Genomic DNA, 13,965 nt, shown 5'->3' on the forward strand with positions numbered 1-13,965 from the left:
TATGAGTTTAAATCTTTGGTCATATATGATTGGGTTGTCTGTTACTTCTCACTCACTTATTGGTGTTCTTTATAAATTATATATTCTAAATGCAAGTTTTTTGTTGAGGATATATTTTGCAAATATCTACACACAGTTTTTAAAAGCATTGATACCCAAATCTTGCTGTAGACCAATTAAATCAGAATTTCTGTGGGTGGGATTGGGGTATTTTTAAAGTATCTCCAGGTGATATTAATCTTCCTGTGTGAGGGGAATGGATAGGATTTGGTATGAGAAATGATTTTCTAACTATCAAAATTATCACTCTAAAGCAGTTAGGATAGTTGCATATGTGGACTATCTCTGGAGTCAGATGGCCTGAGTTTACTCTCAGGCTCCGATAAACTTTTCTGTGCTTCAGTTTTCCCATCTGTTAAATTGGATAATAATGCCTACCAAATAGTCTTTGTGAATACTAAATAAGCAATTATATGTAAAGTGCTTAAAACTGTGTGTGACACATAGCACGTGCTCAATAAGTATTAGTTATCATCACCATTCTCATTATCATCATAATCATCATCATCAAAGATTAAATTACCTGCTTTATAAAGTAGCGAGAGCCAGTATCTTCTTTAATAAGAAAGCATCAGAAAGCTTTCACTAAGATCAGTAATTAGGTAAGGATGCCCTGTCTCCTCCACTATGCAAAATTGTTCGAGAATTATTGGCTAATACAACCAGACAAGAGAAATTAAGGAGAGGTATAAGAGGGGAGCCTGGGTGGCTTAGTTGGTTAAGTGTTTGACTTTGGCTCAGATCATGATCTTGAGGTTTGTGGGGCCCGTGTTGGGCTCTGGGGTTGAGCTCTCTGCTGATAGCTTCGAGCCTGGAGCCTGCTTCAGATTCTGTGTCTCCCTCTCTCTGCCCCTCCCCTGCTTGTACTTTGTTTTTCTGTGTGTCTCAAAAATAAACAAAAAATTTAAAAACATTTAAAAGTGAGGTATAAGAATTGATAAAAAAGTAAAACTATCTCTATTTGATGATGATATGACAGCATGCCTAGAAAACCTTAAATAATGATAATCAATGATTTTCCTGAAACAATAAAATAATTCAGTAGTTTAGCAGAGATAATATTAACAGGCAGAAATCAATATCCTTAATATATACAAATAGTAACCAGTTAGAGGACATAATGGTAGAAGAACCTCATTTACAGTGAAAATAAGATTGAGTACTTTGGAATAAACTTAGCAAAAAGATATAACATTTGTAGGAAGAAAGCTTTAAAGTCTTTCAGGAGAAAGATAACAAGAGTAGATTAGAAAAAATGGAAAGACATTCCCTGTTCTCAGATAAGACAGCTAAATATTATAAAGATGTCAGTTCTCTCTGAACTAATTTATAAATTTAACACAATCCTGATGAAGCTTTTTTATGGAGTTAGACAAGTTGAAAGTAAATTTGATATGAAAAAGCAAACATTCAAGAATAGCAAGAAAAATACTGAAAAAAAAAAATACCGGCCAGGTGGGGGTGGGGGGAAATCAGCCCTCCCAGACATTAAAACTTGCTATAATATGGGGGGTGGGAGGAAGGGGAGGGGAGGTGATGGGCATTGAAGAGGGCATCTTTTGGGATGAGCACTGGGTGTTGTATGGAAACTAATTTGACAATAAATTTCATATATTAAAAAAAAAACTTGCTATAATAGTCTCTCTAATTAAGACAGTGAGATACTGGTGTATGAATAGATAGTGGAATAGAATGGAAAGCCCAGAAATAGACCCAAGTAGGTATGAAAATATAGTATAAGATAAAGATGATATTTCAAAACACTGTGGGTAATGGTGCACTTTTAAATAAATTATGCTTTTTTTTAAGGCAAGTCTTTTTTTTTCTTTAATTTAAAAAAATATTTATTTATTTTTGAGAGAGAGAGAGAGAGAGAGAGTGAGAGTGAGCACATGAGCAAGGGAGAGGCAGAGGAGGAGACACGGAATCCAAAGCAAGCCAAGCAATCTGAGCTGTCAGCACAAGCCCATTGGGCTTGAACCCATGAACTATGAGATCATGACCTGAGCTGAAATTGGATGCTCAACTGATTGAGCCGCCCAGGCACCCCAAATTATGCTTTTTAATAAATTATGGGAAGGGGCACCTGGATGGCTTAGACGGTTGAGCCTCCCATGGGGCTCTCTGCTGTCAGCACAGAGCCAGCTTCAGATCCTCTGTCCCCCTTTCTCTCTGCCCCTCCCCCACTCAGTTACATTCTCTCTCTCAAAAATAAATAAATATTTTTGAAAAATAAATGGTGGGTAACTATTTAGAAAAAAAGACAAAATTGGGGTCCCTGGGTGGCTCAGTTGGTTAAGCATCAACTCTTGATTTCAGCTCAGGTCATGATCTCAGGGTTCCTGGGATCAAGCCCTGCCTCAGGCTCTGCACTGACAGGGTAGGGCCTACTTGGGATTCTCTCTCTCTCTCTCTCTCTCTCTCTCTCTCTGCCCCTCCCCAGCTCATGTACTCATGCTCCCTCTCTCTTTCAAAGTAAATAAACATCTAAAAAAAAAGACAAAAAACAAAATTCTATTAATATCTTGACACCAAATACAAAAATAAATTCCAAATGGATCTGAGATCTAAATATAAAAGTTGAAACCGTACAAGTACTAGAAGAAAACAAAGGTGAATTCCATTTTAAATTGTTTATCTGACTCAAAAAAATCCAGAGGCAATTAGGGGCACCTGGGTGGCTCAGTCAAGTGTCTGACTTTGGCTTAGGCCATGATCTCACGGTTCGTGAGTTTGAGCCTGGCATCGGGCTCTTTTCTGACAGCTCAGAGCCTGGAGCTTGCTTCGGATTCTGTATCTCACTCCCTCTCTGTCCCTCCCCTGCTCGCATGCTGTCTCTCTCTCTGTGTCTCTCAAAAATAAACATTAAAAAAAAGAACTCTTAAAAATCAAAGGATAAAGGGACAAAAACCTGATAGAAACATAAGGAAAGGATAAGAACAGACAATTTACAAAATATAAAAAGACAAAATGGCTCTTAAATGTGTGAAAAGTATTCAAACACATTTATAATTACATAAATATAATTTAAAACAACTCTGAGATTGTATCCTATCAGACTGGCAAAAATTTATTTATTTTTAATTTAAATTTTTTTTTAATGTTTCCAGTTTTTATTTAAATTCTAGTTAGTTAACATATAGTGTAAAATTAATTTCAAGAGTAGAACTTAGTGGTTCATCACTTACGTACAATGCCAGACTGGCAAAAATTTAAAAAGCATAATAATATATTATTACCGAGATTGTGAGGAAAAGAGGCCTCTGATGGGAATGCAGACTGGTATGACCCTTCTGGAAGAGAATTTGGCAATTCCTAACAAAACTATATTTTTGACCCCCAAATCCTAATTCTAGGAATTTATTCTGAAGATACGCCTCCAAAAATATGAAAATACATGTGCATAATGTTGTTTACTGCTATATTTTTTAATTGCAAAATATTAGAAACATCATAAGGCCCATGTAAGAGAGTGATTGAATTAACTGTGGTATAGCCACACTCTGGATAATTATGAAGATATAAAAAGTGAAATCTCTATAAACTGGTATGGAGTAACTTCTATGATATATTGTTAAGTGAAAAAAGTAAAGTACAAAAGAGTTATATGTAAGGAAGAAGGAGATATAAGAAGGTATGCATGTATCTGCTTATTTGTGCAAAAAGAAATACAGGGTAGTTAAACCAGAAACTATGAGATTGATTACTTACAGGGGATAGGTAGGTACAGGGTGGAAAGAATGGGAAAATGAGAATAGGGAAGAAGGAATGAGGGAATGAGGGAGGAAAGCACATATTTTATGTAGTTCTGATTCTTGGAATCATAGTAATGTTTCACATACTCAAACATAAATAATCAAAATCAAAAATAAAGTGGGAGGAACTCATAATATAAAATGAAAGGAATGAAAATGAAAATAACCTAAGTCAATGGGGAAGATTGTATTTTGACTATAAACTGTAAGATTAAAGATGAAAAGAAGTGTATACAACCATTATATTCTAGTCAATACTTTTCTTTCCCCACAAGAGTATAGGTGTGCAATTGAGCAAATAAGTAAATCTGTTTCTGGAGAATGAAAGTCAGTTTTCTCACTGTTAGAAAAAGAAGTAACAAGAAAAGGGAAAGGCATTAATGAATCTATGGTATTTGATTGGACTTGGAGGTATCAGTATAAGTGCATGGTTTTAAAGGATTTATACAGAGAAACTGTTACAGAAATATTGATGTGTACATGAGTATACATATATCCATTTCCTAGATCTGTCCAATGATAGGGTCTAGAAGCAAGACACCCCAGCAGCAATGAGCATATGTAGCACCCAGATGTTGGTTTCTAAATACCATTGTCCAATAAAAGGAACCAGAACTCCTTGGAAAAATGCTTGATTCTAAGGATGCATCAGGGATAACAGAAGATGAGGCTGGAATTTCTTGTGCTGCTAGAAAATAAGGAAGTATTAAAAAGATGAGGATAGCATGCTGGATGGCTATAAGGCACCAACCTGAAAGAGCTTCCAATGGCCAAATATAGGACAACTGGAGTAGCAAAGTAAAGAATAGTAGTATGGCTTATAACCTACAGATTAAAACAGAATCTTTGAGCCCATACTGATATAAATAAATAAGCAAATGAAGGAGAAGAGATAGCTTTTTCTTTCAGGACAGTTCCAATAATAAATATAGAAGGAATGATAGAAATAGAAAATTACCTTCATATAATTGTTGCAGGCAAGATTCATCAATTAATGCTGAAATTAGTGGGCAATAGTATGACATGAAACAATATTTGCATGGTCTCAAAATATCTCCTCATAAGATATTATAAATTACAAATAAGTTACATATAGATTACCAAGGGAAAATAGTAATTTTACATGGAGAAATCTGGAATGCATCACCTATATGAAATTGCCATCACAAGACGTATCAACACTATGTACTTCTTGATCTGATGCACTGGGAAGAGCAAACATCACTTCTGTAGTATTCTCGTCAAAAATGCGTAACTTCAACTTAATCAATGGAAAACATAACACAATTGAAGGACATTCCAGAAACAAAACAAACTGTCCAGTAGTTCACACATGTCAAAGTTGTATAAGACAAGGAAAGACTGAATAACTGTATTGGAAGCTGTAGATTGGAAGAGACTGAGTAGTCATAGCAACAGATGTGGTATGGGATCTGGGATTAGATTCTGGACCAAAAAGACAACATAAGCAGGATGACTGGCAAAATTGAAATAAGGTCTATAAATTAATTGTGAGTTTTCTGATAATTACGTTACTGTCACGTAACATATTAACATTAGTGGAAGCTGGATGAAGGATATAGAACTCTCTGTACTATTTTTAAACTGTTTTGTAAGTCTAAAATTAGTTCACAATAAAAAGTTTAAAAAAATGTAATGAATTTCCAGCCGTTTGAGTTCAAGTGAGGGATAACCACTCAATAGGAGGTTGTAGAAGAGACTCAAGCCATACTCGGCAGTTCTAGTACATAGCCTTTTAAGGTCTCCTTAAATCACAAGGTGTTTTTAAGAATGTTAACAAAATTAGCTTAAAAGGTGAGTTATAGGAGTCCACACGAGCTTGGATCTGATGATAATCCCCCTGAGTTTGTAGAAAGTGAACAGTTAAACAGCTCAGTTTCACTTCATTTTAGCAAATGATACACGCTGTGAGGATTACAAAAATTTTATGACATATTTGAATTACTTTACGATGAAATTCCCTTAGCTTCAACTTTCAGTACTTTGAATGCTTGAGAACAAATTTGCATTCATGGATGAGTTTTCAGCCACACTCCAAATAGCCATTCTAAACTGTCCCAGATAATCTCAAAAAAGTGCTTAAACAATTTAAAGCAGGAAGAAATTAATTCTACTCTTATGCAGAGAAAATCAGATTCCAAAAGAGCACATGCAATGTGATCCTGTTTTTTTTCAAAAGTAAAAGTATATGCATGGGAAAGAGCCTGAAGTTTTATGTGATAAAATGTAAACAGTGGTTAACTTTGGGTGGTTGGAATTGGGTATTTTTTCTTTGCTTATCAGTAATTTCTAAATTTTCTACAATAATTATATTACTTTACAATGATAAAACAATAAAAGTTACAAACACTTTTGAAAAAATAAAGCAGTAGAGGTGCCTGGGTGGCTCAGTCAGTTGAGTGTCCCACATCAGCTCAGGTCATGATCCCCCCCCCCCCGTTTGTGGGTGTGAGCCCCATGTTGGACTTTGCACTGACCATGCAGGGCCTGCTTTGGATTCTCTTATCTCCCTGTCTCTCTGCCCCTATCCCGCTCACACTTTCTGTCTCAAAATAAATAAACATTAAAAAATATATATTTAAAAAGCAGTGTAACAGTTTTTTTTAGGTATCTGAACAGTGAGTGATGAACTAAACACTGTAACAAATGGATGTAGCTAAATATAAAATATCTATACTCCAGACAGTTATTTGCTGTAAGATGACTGTCTTGAGGCTACAAATAAGTGACAAATGATTTTTTCTCCTACAGTCACTTCAGTGAAAAATGTCACAAATTACTCAGAGAATAGGTTTAAGCATTTGCCAATATTAAGTTAACAATGTCATGGGAAACACTATTTTATGCCTGATTTAATTTTTTAATAGTTTATTTTTTACACTTGATCTTAGCCAAAAGGCCGAGAAGCGATAATAGTTTATTTTTTAAAATGAAAAGAGAAGATACACTCTTTTTGGGGAGAGGTAAGAGATATGCATACAGGTAGCCCCCTCACTTATCCAGGCCTCACTTTCTGTGGTTTTCAGTTACCCATAGTCCACTGTGGTCTAGAAGCAGATGATCTTGCTGATATATCATCGGAAGGTCAATGGTAGCCTAATGCTACATCACAATGCCTGTCACTCACTTCACTTCATTTCATCATGTAGCATTTTATCATCTCATATCATCACATGAAGAAGGGTGAGTACAGTACAATAAGATATTTTGAAATTGAGTGACCACATTCCCATAACTTTTATTACAGTATGTTAATGTAATTGTTCTATTTTTTGTTATTATTATTAATCTCTTTCTGTGCCTAACTTAGAAATTAAGCTGCATCACAGGTATGTTTATATAGAAAAAAAAAATAGTATATGTAGGGTTCAGTGCTATTTACATTTCAGGCATCCACGGGGAGTTTGGGAACATATCCCCCACAGATAATGGGACACTACTGTATTGGAGTATTTTCTTCTAGTCTTATTTTACTTTATGAGGCATATATTAAGCGGAAAGGATTAATTTTGCCCTGTTTTTTAAACTAGTATTTATCTCCCAGTGATTAGATGCTAATGTGGTACTTCTTAAATTTTAATGTGCATTTGAATGAGCTGGGAGATTCTGATTGTATAGGTCTGGGATGGGCTTTTATTTTGCACTCCAGTCAGCTAGGGGTTTGTCAGAAATGCAGAATCTTGGAGCCCACCTCAGATTTACTAGTCACAATCTACATTAAAAAAATTGTTTATGTTTATTTATTTTTAAGAGAGAGAGAGAGACAGAGACAGAGACAGAGAGAGAGAGCAAGCAGGGGAGGGGCAGAGAGAGAGAGGGAGACACAGAATCTGAAGCAGGCTCCAGGCTCTGAGCTGTCAGCACAGAGCCCAACACAAGCCTCAAACCCATGAACTGTGAGATCATGACCTGAGCAGAAGTCGGACACTCAACCAAATGAGCCACCCAGGCACCCCCACAATCTACATTTTAACAAGACATCCATTTGACTTATTTGCACATTAAAATATGAGAAACTCATATGTGGAGTTTAACACAACAGATGAACATAGGGGAAGGGAAAGAGAAGTAAGATAAAAACAGAGAGAGAGAAACAGTAAGAAACTCTTAAATACAGAGAACAAACTGAAGGTTGCTGGAGGGCAGGTGGTAGGAGGATGGGTTCAGTGGGTGACAGGCATTAAGGAGGGCACTTTTCAGGATGAGCACTGGGTGTCATATGTAAGAGATGAATGATTGAGTTCTACTGCGGAATCCAAGACTACACTGTATGTTAACTAACTTGAATTTACATTAAAAGAATGAGAAGCTCTAATTTAAAGAACCCCAAATAATCTAGTTTGATTTCTGGTTTCCACAGTTTTTTATGAAAATTATTTAAAGAAACAATAATATTAAAAAGTTATAGAAACCATTGTTGCCACTTCACTCTGTCAGCAGACACAACTTGGATTTTAAAACTATTTTTAGATAGTTAAAACATTTCACTTAAAATGAGAATGAAACTTTTTTAATGCTCAGATGACTTTAAAGTTAGTTCTTGTTTGTGTATACATCCTTCTGCTAAATGATTTGTGTAGCTCATTCAAATGTAATCACTTCTCCCTGCTTGGTCTCTCATTTGAGAAGAATTGTTTCAGAATCTGTTTTTCTATATTCTGCTGGCTTAATGGAGGACCTTTCACCTTTCAGATGCTATGATGCTAGGATTACAAGAGGAATTAAGTAATATAGTTACAACATATCTTTGTTTCTGATTGATTATAATAAACATATGAGTTTCTAGAGCTTTAAGACAACACATTAAAAGAAAATGGAATTTATTGATGAACCTTAAAAGAGGTATTAAAAGAGAAAATTAGAGTTAACACCCACAAGCCACCAAATTATTTTATAAGTCCAATTTTATTTATTCATAGATGGCAAAACTCTTAGGTTCTGAAAATCATTATTGCATTTGAAGAACAGTCACACCATATTAAAACTTTGTAACTGAAGAGCTCCAACATTTCTTTTTTTTTTTTTAATTTTTTAATGTTTATTTATTTTTGAGAGAGAGAGAGAGACAGAGCATGAGCAGGGGAAGGGCAGAGAGAGAGGGAGACACAGAATCCGAAGCAGGCTCCAGGCTCTGAGCTGTCAGCACAGAGCCTGACGTGGGGCTCAAACTCACCAACCATGAGATCATGACCTGAGTTGAAGTCAGATGCTTAACTGACTGAGCCACCCAGGTGCCCCAGAGCTCTGACATTTCTAATTTTTATCTGAATATTTTAACAGTGGACTTCTTAGGATTCTACCTATTAGGGATCCGAAAAGGAGTGGTAATGTGGTTAACACTGAATTTCAGTCTTACTAGCTCTTTCAACTCCGATAACTTTTATTGGATCACATTTAAACTCCCGAAGGCATTCTACTACCATCTTCTTTACACCTTAACGTTGATCTGATGCTTTCACTCCTGCCAGGATTTCAAACAAAATACACTGGGAATTCGTTTACTAACTTAAACTCTAATAAAAAATTAAGCAGCATGTATTGTCAAAATAAAGTAGGGCTCACTAAATATATTTTAAATCAAACCTGTGGGGTTTTTTTTAAGCTTAAGAATAAAGAAGACACACCATTCAATGTAGAACCATTAAACATGAACTAATAGATTCGGACTAAAAATGTGAAAGTACAACCACAGAAAATCAGAAGAGATAGTGTTTTTATAGACGTATTGCAGTGTCTACTGCAGTTTAATGTATCACTTTAAGATACATAAGTTAACATTGCTTTCAGAGCAAAGAAGGTATTTGGAAGAAAAGGATAAAATGAAAGTGCTTTCTAAGTCATCATCTACTCCCATGAAATATCTGTGGTGAAGAATAGGTTAAGAGTAAAAACCTGTCTTTGGTCATGGAAGTGTTTTCATAAGCATTTCGTCCCTAAATATATTTTGGTTACATGTCAACCTTAAAGTTCAGAGGCAAATTTGCTAAAAGGCGAGGCCTATCAATAACATCAGCCTATAATCCAAGGATTTCTTACTGTTGTTTGAAAATTTATGATAGTATTTCATTTAATTTCAATTAGTCTCTGAAAATATAAATTTTATCTTTCCTGAGTGTTCCCTTATTTTATCACTAATCATTTTTTTCACAACCATCATTTTAGATCAGTTTTTTTTTAACTACTTGCTCCTCAGAGATGTTAAAATATTAATACTTAAGCAAATCCTTATAGTTGAAAGGTATTGATTGGTATTTGATCTGGACTGATCCAAGTTTTGTGCTTTCTATATATCATTTTATTTATGATTTATAGAGGCTTGTGGATAAACTGTGTTTCATTTTTCTCATAGGGCAGTATATTATGTGTAAACAGTGTCTGATCCTTTCATAAGATTCTAGGGTAATTGATTATACTCTCCAGACTATAATCAAGACTTTTTAATGAGGGTTATAAGTTGTGATACTTTAGATGATAATTCCCAATGTTTTTGGCAAAATACATAAGAAAATGGAGTCATTTAAAGTAACGTTGAGTGGGAAAAAAACAAGTCCCAGAAAATTAGGTACAGTATGACACCATCCTTAGAAAGCTCAAAATAAGCAAAACTAAATAATATATTATGTTAGAAATGCACTCATTTGTGATAAAATGATAAAACAAACAATGATGATTCAGGATAGCTGTAACTCCTAAGAGGTAAGCATGGGGATGGAATAAAGGAGTAACACACCAAGGTATTTGCAAGTTACTGGGATGCAAACACACATACACACAGGCACACACACACACACATACAGACACTTCATCATGATATTACTTAACAATTTTTAAGTACAAGAAAACCAAGAGATTTAGATTATTCGGGAACAAATTGATGATGAAACTGTAGGGATTTTCCTCTTAGCTGGGGTACCATTTTCTTCTAAAAATACTAAGCATTGTGTCCCTGTGGCCTGTCAATAGTATACTTTTCACTGTTATTTTTAATTTGTGGCAAACATTTAGCGATTTTTTTTGAAATACTTAATTACTAAATAATAGGAATAATTATTTTAATAATATATTTTGTATATTTTGTTTTATTATATAACTTACTTTTTAAACAGTGATATTAGAATAAGACTAGCAGTTTTAATTATCACTGAGAATAAAGGAAATCTCAGATTATTCTATCCATGTTCATATTTGGTGTTATATGGTCATATTTTGATCAATGAATGCATTATCCTTATACATATTTCTGGAATTATGTTTTTGTTTTGACAAGTGGAATTTGATTTCCATTAAATCTTGTAGAAAAGGCTCTTCTTTCCAGTAAATCAGTAGTGTGGAAAGCACGGGCAGCTTTAATTAGCAGATATGAAAGTTTGGAATAAAGAACAATCTCATACCAACATTAGACTATAGTTTCAATAAAGTAAGAAGTATCCCTCATCATTCTAGGCAGGCTAGAACCTAGGATAAAATGGAATAAAATTAAGGTGCAAATTCTTTTGGTTTATAAAACATTATAAAGCCATTCTTCTATCCTTAAAGGGATGGAACATTTAGCAGAGTTGGCAAAGGCTCCCTTCAGTATATTCTGGAATAGATCTTTTTTCCCTACTGGGTATTAGAGGGACTAGTTCTGGCAAGAAGAATAGGCAAACTGTCTAGTTTACTTGCAGCAGGACTGCCCTCCTCACCACTAGCTGTGTAAATATTTGCCTTTATGTCAAAAAGAAAACTGACCTTGAGCACTTTTTGTGGGGGAGAGGGAAAAGGAAAACTTCCAGGTTAACTAATTTGAAACAAGTTCTGAGAGTCTAGTCTGAATTTAGACAGATTACTTGAGGTTAAACTATAAAGCTCTACCCTTCTCAAAGAGCCTGTTTAGCTCTGTCAATGCCAAAACACACAGATTTTGAATAAAATGTATAACTTAAAATTTTAAAGCCCTCAAAAGAACACCTTGAAATAAAATTTAATATTATGGAAATTAATCAAAGCAAGTGAAATTGAATGAAATAAGCAGCTGATCTTTTTTTTATCCCCATGCCTATCATATTTCGCCTCACTTTTTATTTCACAGAAAGAACAACCTTTACTGTACCTGACGAGGGGTTCTTTCTGATTTACTCCTACACCATTCCCAGTCTGAAAGGTCTGGCTTCTGACTCTCCTCATGAGAAAGTCTTCTTTCTGGCCCTTCCAAAAAGGTGGTTTCTTCATAGTTTGTATCACCTCCTGTTTCTTCAGAAATCAGTGGATCAACACCCTTTCCACTGTGGCAATCCTGTTTAGCCTCCATAATATCAGTATTTGTGCATTTGTTGATCCCTTTTAGTACAGAACTGTCCCGAGAGGGTGTGGTGCTGATTTCCACTTTTATGGCATTAAAGATATTATGAGTGTCTCTCTGAGAGTCTTTTGTAGTTTTGCATTCAGAATTCATGAGATTGTGATAGGATGTAGAATTTTCATCATCATCATAGTAATCTTCACGTGCTATTTTGTAAATCCCATAACTCCTTTGGAATGACAGATTGAATTCAAAGCCTCTCCTCTTGGCTAAGTAAAAACAAAAACAAAGTTCCATGGTTAAGAAGGTAGGTATAAACAATTGGATATACATAGGGAATAAAAGTAGGAAAGTGCATTCAAATTATTATGATTTTAAAAACTATCTTCATTACCTGTCAATTATGTATGAAAGTAATTACACCTTATAAATTCAAGGTATCTAATTACTCTGGGCCTAACTTTTCTCACTTGTACAATGAGAGGCTGGTTTAAAGTACATACAATTCCAAGAACACTGCAGTCTTTAAAGCAGTTTAATGAACAAAAATCTAACCATAAATTCGAAAACTCTCACATATATGCAGTTTTAGTTTTAGCTTTTTTAATCTATTAGTTATCCATACATTACTTTATATGGGGATAAAAGATATCATTTCTAAATTTTATTTTGCTAGAAATTATTAAGAGGGCCTTAATATTACATGAGTTATTCATCTGACAACATCAGCAACAGATATGACTGCATTAAATATTTTCATGTATTCCATTCCTGACATTTATATGTTTATATATGCATACATTAAAAATTAGGAAATGCTGCAATACAGTTTTTAAACTTTTTAAATGAACATATATTTCTGATACAAATAAATTTGGAATGAATTATAAAAAATAGTGAATAGATTCATATTTTTGTGATCTAAAGCACTTTGCAACGTGTCTCTAAACCTGGTTAATTACAAAATGCATTTAGTAGGAATGCATAAAATTTTATGGTTTAAACCAAGAGAAATGTTAAGAGTATCTTAATATAGTACTACTGGTTGGTGGATATGGTATGAAATCTTAGTAGAAAAGTGAGAATGTGGCAGAAAGTGATACAATTTTTATGTGTGAATGTCATTAAATACTAGATCATTACTTTATGTATTAAGAATCAAGTTACATCAGGATAGTAGACAAAATGCAATTTAATGTTTTGGTATTCATCTTTCAAAACATGGCTCATTTCAAAGTATTTCTTCTACTTGGATAATCCTGTATCATATACCAGACATTTAGCTATCCTTGGTGGTAAGGTCTATGAAGTTATAAATTTTCTGTGGGAACAACAAATAAAATTTGATTCATTTTACAATAAATCCTAGTGCCATTCATATGCTGATTCTATTACCAAAATTTTTCCCATAACTGAAGATTTACAAGGCTATTCTGCTGACTGAAAATAGAATTTATAGGTATCATTCATTATTTGAGACAAAACATTCATTGTTTGAGCCAGAACACAAACAAGAATTTCTATCCAAAGAAAATACAAAGTAGAAACATATATTAGTATTTTATATCCTGTCTTATGTATAGTTCTACTTACTTTTTTCTAGTAATATAGTTCAGTGAAATTAAATTAGGATTTTTAACTTAGTTCAACAGTGTGAAAGTGGAGGAACTAAAAGGATATTTTAATTATTGATGGGTTTCCATTTTCTCTCAAAAAAGATACAAAGTGACAAATTGTGAACTCCAGGACAGTAAGCAAACAAAAACTCATAAATCCCATTTTATCATATAACACAATAAAACTGGTGTCTGTGGCTATATATCTGATTAGCTGTATATTATAATTATG

General features: G+C 34.2%; 1 protein-coding gene and 1 pseudogene across 1 annotated transcript in view; both read right to left on the reverse strand.

The window, feature by feature from the left end:
* Nucleotides 1-13,965, reverse strand: part of GPR149 (G protein-coupled receptor 149) — a 67,485-nt gene that overhangs the window by 48,128 nt on the left and 5,392 nt on the right. Inside the window, exon 3 of the mRNA XM_047874828.1 lies at nucleotides 11,929-12,386. Coding sequence (XP_047730784.1) covers nucleotides 11,929-12,386 — 458 coding nt within the window. The remainder of the gene's footprint in view (nucleotides 1-11,928; nucleotides 12,387-13,965) is intronic.
* Nucleotides 6,608-6,747, reverse strand: LOC125175924 (uncharacterized; annotated as a pseudogene).

This window comes from Prionailurus viverrinus, chromosome C2 (genome assembly GCF_022837055.1).
Source record: "Prionailurus viverrinus isolate Anna chromosome C2, UM_Priviv_1.0, whole genome shotgun sequence".
Lineage (NCBI taxonomy): Eukaryota > Metazoa > Chordata > Mammalia > Carnivora > Felidae > Prionailurus > Prionailurus viverrinus.